The sequence below is a fragment of the Phoenix dactylifera genome, chromosome 4 (assembly GCF_009389715.1).
Source record: "Phoenix dactylifera cultivar Barhee BC4 chromosome 4, palm_55x_up_171113_PBpolish2nd_filt_p, whole genome shotgun sequence".
In the NCBI taxonomy this organism is placed as follows: Eukaryota; Viridiplantae; Streptophyta; class Magnoliopsida; order Arecales; family Arecaceae; genus Phoenix; species Phoenix dactylifera.
Window position 1 is genome coordinate 25,491,514 of NC_052395.1, and position 11,183 is coordinate 25,502,696.

At 38.9% G+C, this 11,183-nt stretch overlaps 1 protein-coding gene across 4 annotated transcripts in view; it reads left to right on the forward strand.

The window, feature by feature from the left end:
* The window catches only part of LOC103723328 (tobamovirus multiplication protein 1), a 29,529-nt gene extending 24,439 nt beyond the window's left edge, over positions 1 to 5,090 (forward strand). Inside the window, exons 10-13 of one of the 4 annotated variants that reach the window (XR_606606.4) lie at positions 4,274 to 4,351; positions 4,429 to 4,683; positions 4,766 to 4,796; positions 4,906 to 5,090. Coding sequence is in view for 1 of the 4 variants with exons in the window: in XM_008814212.4 (XP_008812434.2) it covers positions 4,274 to 4,351; positions 4,429 to 4,521 (171 nt within the window). In the remaining 3 variants the exon portion in view is untranslated. Of the gene's footprint in view, positions 1 to 4,273; positions 4,352 to 4,428 lie in introns of all 4 variants that reach the window. The other 3 variants (XR_003382893.2, XR_606605.4, XM_008814212.4) reach the window with 3 other exon arrangements.
* Positions 5,091 to 11,183: the final 6,093 nt, after the last annotated feature.

Sequence of the window (11,183 nt, forward strand, 5' to 3'; positions counted from 1 at the left end):
GCATTCTTGTATGTTACCTTTGTTTTGTGAAACGACTGTTAGTTGGATAAGGGTCAATTTATTGGCATCTAAACAGGGTACATATCCATGGTCAAATACATGTTAGTTTTAAAAGGATGACTTATAGGTGTATATTTGGTGATTGTAGCTTGCTTATGAGATTTCTGTAAAGTCTTGGTGTTGTGTGTATGATGCCCATTTTCCAGCTGTACTTTTGGCACTTTAGCATTCACATGAATTTGAGCATTGAATAGATAGTAAGTAGATGTGTCCACTGTATTAAGAATCAAGTTAAAAATGGGCATTGAAATAGAATTTTGGTAAAGCTAAAGCTGGTGGCAAAGTTATTTTCAAGTCTCTGAGATAGCTTGATCATGTATGATGGGACGAGTGCTACACAAAGGGATGCTTGCATGATGCTTCAAGGATGTAGAAAAGCGTAGATGGCAGTGCTAAAAATGGTTTTCTTTCTTGATGAGAATGTATCTTGAACATTATTCAGTCTAGGTATCCAAAAGAATCTGCCATGCAAAACTTCAGGCGAGTTTGGTTGTGGTGAGGTGGGCAGCCCAAAGAGCACTCACTTCCAGTAGAAGCATGGACTTAGGTTGCTTGTGTTACAACAGTGGACTTGAAGTCCACTTCCTGCAGAAGTCCCACTGTGCTCCATTATGACTAAAAGGTGAGTTTTGTGACTTTGGAGTGGAGGGTCTGAAGTCGCCCAAAGTGGACAAAACACTTCAACTTCTGCCACTTTCACCCAACCAAGCATGCCTTTAAAGAAATCAGACAGGAAAATGTTTATGCTATCTGGATGTGTGTTGATGTGGATGAATGTACTAAATTATTAGTTAGATTACTTGCTCCATAATTGGATAAAATTGAGATCATCTATTTTAAAAGTTATGTCAAACCTAACAGCTTTTATATATAATGTTGAGGCTTGACATGGTATGGGAATGGCTTCATGATTTGCTATATTAAAGTGTGTCATGGAGCATTCATTATCCAAGTTTCTTCATATCAAGAAAGCCGAAACTTGGAGGAAAATAGTTTTTGAACTTGACGCAAACAAATAGATGAAGATGATTCCATAGTTCTATCAACTGTGGCAATTGGAAAAGGGGAAAAAGAAAAAAATTGAAGCTTGGTAGTGGTAAATATGGTGGACAAAGTTATCTGCAAATCTCTGAGATAGTTTGGGCATGCATGATGAGACTTAGAGCCAAACATACTGTGCGCATTCTTTTTGCATAAAAGATCTACATTCCAGAAGGAGGGTGACTTGACAAAACACATGGATTTATTTCTCCAGGATAATGGTATCTTGGGTTCCATTGATCCGTTTGCGGTGATGGGGTCATCAAGAACCAGGAATGATTACTTACAAAACCTGTGAATGACCATTTTGTGCCCAACACTTTCAGAGAAAGTGACAACTTAACCAGTATGTTTCCTCCTTTTCAGTTGATCAGTTTTCTTATATAAAAGAGCTGCCTGTTTATTATTTTTGTTGGGACCACATAATGTTGTCAAAAGCCTTGACTTAAAATATCTAAGATGCATACCCTATGTAGCTTCAGAAACCCTTTTTAGACTGTTTGAAGATACTTGTCCAATAAGGCAATCTGCTTGATATGATGTCAAAGCATCAGCATTTCTGTTGTGCTAGGACTATATCATAAGAACTCTGGCTTTCATGTGAACCTTTTCTTAAATCAACTTAATATTTTAGAATTGGAAGTTCACTATGTATATCTTTGAAGTTCTGATATCAAGTAAAATATTATCATAGGACAATATAAAGCTCCTAAGAACTGGTGTTTCAAGAAGACTGCAGCTTTTTGGAGGAACATCTGAGAGGGATTTGGTTTCCAGACTTTTTGGTTACAGCTGCCAGCTCTTTGCGCTGTTCTTGGTTGTGATCCATTTGATAGGAAAGAGCTATGTGTCCATTGCCATTCTAAATTTTATTGGAGATATTAGAGACCAAGATCTAGTTTCTTGTGATAATCTGGCCAAAAGCACCAATACAGGCTCATGAAAATCAAACATTGATTGTTTGAACTTTAAGTGATTGCTGCAGGCTGTATTAGATGCTGTCAAATGCACTTTTATAATAGCTTTTTTTTTGTATCATTTCGCGAAAGCTCATTAATTTGGCAGCTCTCAGTTCATTAATGTAGAAATTTGGTGTTTATGCATTTGTCCCAATTGGTGTTTCGTTGTCTTGTTAATGATAATATCGGTCCTAAAACATTGTCGTCTACATGGCCTCCAAAGAAAACCAATCTAGCTCTTTTAAAGCAATTTGTGGATAGATCAAGTTGCCTTAAGATTTAAGGTATGCTGTTGAAGAAGGTGGCACGGCAAATTGAGAATTGAAATATTAGAAGCAGCTATCGTTTGTATGTTGGCAAGTAAACAATGTGTGAATGTGTGCGTGCATCTTCTTTTTTTGTTTTTTGTTCTTTTTTGTGGTGGGGGGGGTAAGTTTCTAAGTAGCACTAGTCATACCACATGCTCGACATCTCTAATTGGCTGCATGAAACTGTGTAACCCCACTTCTTGAGTATAAGGAGCCTCAGCCAGGGTTTGGCACTAATTCAAAAGATTTGGCATCACATTTTGATGTATCATAAAGCATTCTAGAACCTTGAATGGATTCTACCTTAATTCATAGAAGTGACCCTTGCATGGACACGATGAGACTTTTTGGTTATGGTCAGGGCAGATGATATGTAAGTTAAACAACATAACGAGTAAATTTGGAAGTAAATTGTATTAATGGATGGAAAGCAACATTTAAAATTCAACCGAAACCTAACCTGTTGTAGCATAAATGGATTGGTTTTGGCTGAGACCAATCTGAAGCTAACTAAAAGTTTCGGTTTCAGTTAGTTTCAGTCAGTTTTGGTCAGTTTCACTCGACTTCGGTCAATTTAGCTGGTTTCAGCACCTCGGCCAAAGCTAATTGAAACTATCTTTTCTTTAAAAACACACATGTTTAATGTTTTGTTTTGATTCTCCTTTTCTTTCAATTGCATCACTGAAACTTTTTGCTAATTTAAAAGCTTTATTGTTCACGTGAACCTTTTTTCTTAAATATTTTTCTCTTTTTGCGGAAACGGAATGAAAAAAACGAAGTAATGAAAGAAAAAGTTTTCTTAGTTAAACGTTTTCTCTTAGATAGGTTATTGAAATGAAAGAAAATGGAAGATGCGTAGATAGGTTATTAAAACAACATATATATACGTTTTTATATTTTAAGCATGCAATTAAATAAAATAAAATGAAATACGCCTATATGAGTTTGTTCTTGCTCTAGATGTTTTATCATTTTTTTTTTATGTTACTGAGTAGGTATATCTGAATAATTCTATACTCTTGTTTGGTTGTTAGTTTATCCGTGATTGAGTGATGAATTTTCAATAGATTGGTGCATTATTGTGATCTCCTTAATACACCAATCTCTGATACAGTTCAATTTCAGTATAAAGCATTATCCTAACTACACAGATTACAGTCTACATAACTGAAAACATAATAAAATTATGTGAAATAACTACCTTGGTTTCTTTTATTATTGTTAATTTTCTAGTTTTGTATTTTTCTGACTTTTTGGGCAAAACTCCATAATCAAAGCAAATCTGTCAAAACTACTAAAAATGTTGAAAATGAAGCTCTGTCAGAGGGAATAAAAATTGAAATGAAACCAAGTATTAACCTTAGTGAGGAGAGATTGTCTGTGTCTGTATGTTTTCATAATCAATCTGTTGTGTGGCAAAATTGTGTTCTCTAATTTCTATCGAAAATGTAGATCTGTAATATGAGAAACTGGCAGCTACCACCTATTGGCGGTGGAATTTTGTGTGAACAAAGTGAACTACTTGTACCAAGTAACATGAAGTTAGTAATAAATGCTGAAACTGTTGTGACCCATAGTGAACTCAGTTCATGATGAGTCAACCAATTCAATATAATTAATACTTCGGGCATGTTACTTCTAAGGTAAGCATCATATATCAAGAAGGTAATTGTAGCAACTACTGGAGATCTTGTCTACACAGGAAAAAAGTCCCACATTCCTTGTCATAATTATGCACTGTGCAATTAATCTTGTGCATAGAATTCTCTCTCTCTCTCTCAAACATACACACTCAAAAAAAAGGTAATTGCAGTAGAATTTTCCATCAGCCACTTGCTGATCTCTCTTGTTGCCATTCACTGCATCAATCATTTACTTTAGCATATATATATTCCCTTTTTGTAGGTTGGATTATCTGCAGTTGATCCTGATGCATCTCTCGAGGTTTTGGATCACCCAATTTTGGACCTCATCTATTACATGGTAAGTTTGGATGCAGTCTTAGCGGACAGAACTGCTTACTTCTGATGTTCTAATACTTCAAAAATTGTACTGAACAGCTGGCTGAGATACTCCCTTCGGCACTTGTTCTATACATACTCCGCAAACTTCCTCCTAAGCGAGTGTCAGCGCAATACCACCCTATTCATTAGTGTTAACGAACATCTACAACAAGGATGTTAGATTTATTGAACTGTTCACAGTTCTGATGAAGGTGGCATGGTTGGAACTGGTGCGAGCTTAGATGAAAGACTAGATTTTGTACTCAAGGCTTTCTTCCATGACTTTCGTGTGACTGTTTTTTCATGCTGGAGGTACCGACAAGTGCTCCTCACAACTCAATTTGTTGGCAATGTCATTGTGCTTCTTAAGGTTGAAACCTGTTTGTGTTTACAGGTTTTCCCCAAGGATATATCTAGGAGTAAAGGTTTGTTGGATTGATAGGATTTATTCGTAACCAGATTAATTTAGTTCACCATACGATGTGTTCATTTCAAAGTGCCTAACTTTTTGTCAGAAATTCTAATTCCATGCAGGGAAGGGCCGGGAAGGGCATATAGATGTAGTTGTTAATTCTTGAAAAATATTGAATGATTCAGCAATTGTCAAGATAATTCTGTCAAATAGCTTGTGTCCTTGAAGACTTGATCTAATAAGCAAATGAAATATTTGTAAAATACTGGACTATTTAAACTATTAAATAATAGTGATTTTGGTGATCTCTATTCTCCCATTCTTTCCACAAACTCCAGCAGATTGCCAGCACAATCAGGTACCACACCAATCAGTAAGATCCAGGAGTATTTGGTTGTGTACAAAGAATAGGGATATAGTAGTCTTTTAATCATTTACTATGAAGAGTGACTATCATGTATTCTGGTTTGACAGAAGAATGTCTAGAGTTGGGAGGGATCATCCATCAGATTTTGTGCTTTGGGACTCGAAAAATTGCCTGCATGATTATTTGATCGTGGACGCTGGCGCGAGTTGACTGTGTTCCTTGCTTTTTAGTTTACAAGAATGCTGAAATCTCATCTCTCTTATGAATTGCATGTGCTTTGTTCCTTTAATGCCTGTATGGTAGGGTCTTTTTTCCTTCTCTTTTCTTTTGTTTTTGGTAAGGCTTGTGCGTTTACAGAATTGATGGACTATGACTTCACAAATCCTGACATAATTTTCCTTTTCTTTAAAGGTAAAAAAAAAAAAAAAAACTTGAAGATATCTTTGATGCAGAATTCTTTTGTTTGTGCTGGTAACCACGACTTCAAAAATTACAATCCTCATCCATGTGTCGTTCTCCATCAATTCTATAAAGCTCATCCATGACTGAGATGTCTCCCGGATTATAATTTTTCTCCAAACTTCCCCAACTAGCACAGCTCGTTCAAAAATCAGAACTGGTTTTTATCGTCAATAAATTCTTTCACCAAGCTGATGGAAGAGAATGCTTACCTCAAAGCAAAGTGACTGGTGGGTGAACGCCCGGTAGGCGGCCCTTCCGCAACGGTTTAATTTTCCACTCCATTGGATGTGGATCCTTGTCCACCATACGTGGCACATGAGGCCCAGCCTCATTGGGCTAGCTTGTTGGCCACGCCCAGCAGAGCGCGGGCCGAATGCCCATCCCAATCAAAACTAAGGCAGCGCCCTAATTGAGCATGGTAGAGGAGGACAAGTCCTCTTCGGACTCTACTGGAGACTAGGAAACTCTAGTTTCTGCTCTATATAAGCTCCTCTCCATCCTTCCCCATCAAAAAGCCAGCCCTAAGTGGAGTTTAGTCGCTAGATTCCTCTTCGATTCTTAAGCAATCATTGATCGTCTCAATGTCGCCGCCATGGCCCACCATCTTTGAAAGCCAGGTACGAACCCGACAACTTTAGATCGACCTTCTTCTCCCTCTTCTGTGACCCTTGGAAGTCCGATTATGGCCGGTGATCGCTGAAATTTGGCCGAGAAGGAACAAAGCCCCCATATCTCCTGTTTTCGGAAAGTAAGCTCTTTCTTCTTCCGATTCTAGTAGATTCCACCATCGGTTCTTGTCATTGAGGCCTCCCTCCGTTCCTCCACAGTAGCATGTAGCCTTGGCCAGAGTTTCGGCCGTCGGGACACTTCGATTTTGTGATTTAAGGGGTTGAAACCCCTGTTTTTGATGGTTTAAGCGCCGCAAGCCACCTGTTAGCAGGCCGTGGGTCCCTAACCCCAAGCACCACTTGCATCCACCTCCTTCTCTTCCCCTTCCTTGGTTAGAGAGAGAATCTTCTTCTCTCTCTTCCTCTCTCTTTTCTCTCTCTTCTCCATCTTTTCTTTCTCTTGATTCTCTCTACTGGACTCTCTCTCTACTCTCTCTAGAGATGATAGACCTAGTAAAATACTTCTCTTCATGATTCTGGGTCAACTCAGGTGAAATGGCCCTGATTCATATTCAACGGGCGACATGCTAGCCCCCATTTTGGCTCTTCCTAGACACTATTAGATTTAGTCACCTTCAATCTCTATTGAACTATCAGTACCCTAATTCGAACATAATCAAATGAGTTTTGCATTGATTAGACCAATTGAGGTGTCAGACACTCCCGCTTGGTCAGCCCTATAAAGATATTGGAATTAAGGTTTCTAGTTTGGAATGATCATAATAAATTCTGATAATTTTTAAATACTAAGATCTTAGTAGAAGTTTTGAAACCGATTGGATTGATACTTTAGATTTTCTCGCAAGATAAGTAATATATCTCTTTTTCTATATTTATCGGTAAATTTATAAATATTTTCTGAATCAAATTATCCTTGATTTATGAAGTTGATGCATAGTATTTTATTATTATATATGCCTCTTTCTAAAATATTGTATGAATCTTAATTGCATGTTTTGATTTCGATATGGATTATGTTTGGTTGATTTTGATACCGTATGATTTTATATATCTTACAATTTAGAACACTGAATATGAGAAAATGAGTTTTGCTTCAAAACGGTTTGGACTCGCAGCCAAATTATGTATCGATACGCTACCAATAGGGTTATTCACTAGCATTTCGACACCATGCCAGTTTAGATTATACGTTGGTGTGGAGTGATTGATTAAAACCCCATTTGATTTTGATGAGCTCAAAGCATTTGAGTATATCTTGTGATTACTAATGAATTCAATTGAGTGTTTCAGTGAAAATCCTGTCCAAGTGTCTCTAGACTTGGTTCATAGTATTTTGGATAAGTTAAGAAGTCTGCATGAACCAATATCTGAGACTCGAGTCGACTCCAGAGTATCACGAGTCGACTCCAAGCGTATCAAGTTCACTGGCACGAGCTCGAGTCGACTCCTGTTCAGTACGAGTCGACTCCGACTGAGAACAGACAGAAGGACAGAAAGCTCCAACTCAGAACCTGTCAGCGAGTCGACTCCCGAAGTGCGCGAGTCGACTCCAATGTTCAACGAGTCGACTCCAGGGTAGTAAGAGTCGACTCCAAGAGGAACACAAGGAAAAGTCAGAGAGCAGTTTTCGGGTCTGAGATTCGAGTCGACTCCAGTGGAACGCGAGTCGACTCCGATGGATGGCAAGTCGACTTCAAAGAAGGTGAGAGTCGACTCTCAGCGGTACACAAAGAAAAAGTCAGAGAGCATTTCATGGACTCTGAGATTCGAGTCGACTCCCGCAGTACGCGAGTCGACTCCGAGACTCCGCGATCATCAACAGACAGAAGATCAAGTTACTGCCTCTGAGATTCGAGTCGACTCCCAGACAGCTCGAGTCGACTCCAAGACAGCTTCACATCAAAAGGCAGAAGACCAACTTTCAGAAACTGAGAGCCGAGTCGACTCCGAGGAAGTTCGAGTCGACTCCAAGACTGGATGAGCCAAAAGACAGAGGATCGGGAGTTCGGGCTCTGAGATTCGAGTCGACTCCCAGGACAGACGAGTCGACTCGAGTGGACAAAATTCAAAATTGGATCCACGGACTTCAGTGGATGAGCCGACTCCAAAATTGCCAGGTCAGCTCCAGAAGTTGGCGAGTCGACTCCGGGTCAAGACGAGTCGACTCCCAGTCGTGACGGCAACTTTAATTCAAATTTGGAACAGTTGCCGAGTCGACTCTGGAAAAGCTTGAATCGACTCCCGCTACAGCCGAGTCGACTCCTGATCGCGTGAGTCGACTCCAACCCACCAACGGTCATATTGTCAGGCTGCGCAGAGTGTGCAGAACGGGCAGAAAAAGCAGTGTAACGGCTAGTTTCCGTGGGGGTTGGCTTAAATAGCCACAGAAGACTGTAGCAAGGTAGAGAACAACCATTCCACTCCAAGCATTCAAGCTTTCAACTCTGCAACTTGTTCTTCAACGAAAAAGAGGGAAGATCTGCAATAACTGCATCCAACTACATCTTCTCAACATTAAAAGCTTCCTCCTCCTGCATTCAAGTCGACCACTCTTTCAAGAGGAGACCAGAAGTTCAAGAAGCCATTCCTCATCTCCGATCTAAAAGCGTTTGAGGCTTCTTAACTTCATTTATTGTTCATATTGTTTTTATCTGCTTTTTGAGAAGCTGTTTTCTGTTTTCTTTTACACACTGTATTTACTTGGTTCAATCGGGGGATTGAATCAAGGGGATTAAGGTTGGTTGGTGAGCCAAGTTAAAACCAACGTGTGTAAGGGTTTGATTGTGAGCCCGGAAAAACAATCGGGGTTGGTTCTAGTCGGTGAGCCTGGAAAAACCGACCGAGTTCGTTGTGAGCTCGTAAAACAACAAGTTTGGTTGTGAGCTTGCAAAACAACCGGCTGTAATCCAAGAGGGTTATAGTGAAATTCCCAAGTGAGACTTGGGGAGTGGACGTAGGAGCAAGGGTTAGCTCCGAACCACTATAAAACCTTGTGTTTGTGATTGATTGGCTCTTTTCTTCTTACTCTCACATCACTCACAGCACTTAGGATTAATTAAATAACTTGCAATAGTTTTTAAGTAATCATCCATAAGTTTTAAATATCTAAATCAATTTTAAAACCCAATTCACCCCCCCCCCCCCCTCTTGGGTTGTCTATCTGGGCAACAAGTGGTATCAGAGCCAAAAACTCTTCCACTCAAGAGTTAAAAGATCAAAATGACAACCCCATTTGGATCTTGTCACATTGAGGGTCAGTCCACCCAAAGACCCCCTTTCTTCAATGGATCCGACTACTCATACTGGAAGGCTAGGATGAGAATATTCATCCAAGCCCAAGACTATGAGATGTGGACCATTGTAGTGAATGGCCCATACATCCCATCCACATATGTAGAGGGTGTTAAGGTACCCAAATTAGAAAAGGATTGGGATGAACATGACATGAGGAAGGCACAATTAAACTCTAAAGCTATGAATGTGTTTTATTGTGCCTTAGACCGTAATGAATTCAATAGGGTTTCAACTTGTAATTCTGCAAAAGAAATTTGGGACAGACTTGAAGTGACCCATGAGGGCACGAATCAAGTCAAGGAATCCAAAATAAACATCTTGGTTCATAAATATGAACTATTTAAAATGGATTCAAATGAAACAATCACATGCATGTTCACTAGGTTTACTGATATTGTCAATGGCCTAAAAAGCCTTGGCAAGAACTATACTAACAGTGAGCTTGTCAGGAAAATTCTTCGGTGTCTACCAAGGTCGTGGGAAGCTAAAGTGACGGCAATCCAAGAAGCCAAGGACTTGAACAAGCTACCACTTGAGGAGCTTCTTGGGTCCCTTATGACGCACGAGCTCACCATGAAACAACACAACGAGGAAGAGTCCTCCCATAAGAAAAAGGTAATAGCTTTAAAATCTACTTCATCTAACAAAGACTTATCTTGCAGTAGCAGTAGTGAAGAAGAAGAAGATGAGGAAGATGGTGGTGAGGCACTTCTTGTGCGCAAGTTCAGGAAATTCATCAACCACAAGAAGTCCTATCATCAAAGGAGAGGCCCCTCAAATTCCTACCGCAAGGACAAAGGTAAGGAAAGAGAAAATGAGGGGATTGGGTGCTATGAGTGCAAAAAGCCGGGACACATCAGAGCTGAGTGTCCCTTACTAAAGAAGGGCAGCAAGTACAAGAAGAAGAAGAAAGCCCTTGTCACCACCCTATCGGACTCCGACGCATCATCTTCATCATCGGATGAAGAACAAGAAGAGAAGGCCAATTTCTGCTTCATGGCCAACGAAAACGAGGTAACTTCCGATACGCATTTTGATTTTACATTTGATGAACTTTATGATGCGTTTAATGAATTAATGATTGAATATAAGAATATAAATGTTAAAAACAGAGAACTAAAAGTAACTAACCAAACTTACATTCATAAGCATGATTCATTAATTAAGGATAAAGATAATCTTACCAAAGAAAATCTAGAACTTAAGACAAGCAACCAACTCTTAATTAAGAAGACTAACAACTTAACGAAAGATAATGAAAAACTAACTAAGAAACTTTCAGAACTTAAAAACCATAAACAAATCTTAAACAAGGATCTCACAAAAGAACTAAATGATTTAAAAGCAGAAAATCAAACATTAACTAAAGAACTTGGAAAATACAAACCTTTAGTTGAAAAGTTTACGTATAGTTCTGAAAAGTTAAATATGATACTTAATAATCAACGAGCCGTATTTAATAAAGCGGGTTTAGGATATAAACCAAGAAATAAACAAAAACTTCTTAGTAACTTCTTTGTTAAAGCTGGGAAAACTAAAATTAAGAAAATAACTTGCTTTTGTTGTGGTACAGTAGGTCATAAAGCAAATGTGCGTAATTTTAGGAAAAGTAAAACTAAAAGAAAAATTAAAAAGGTATGGGTTCCAA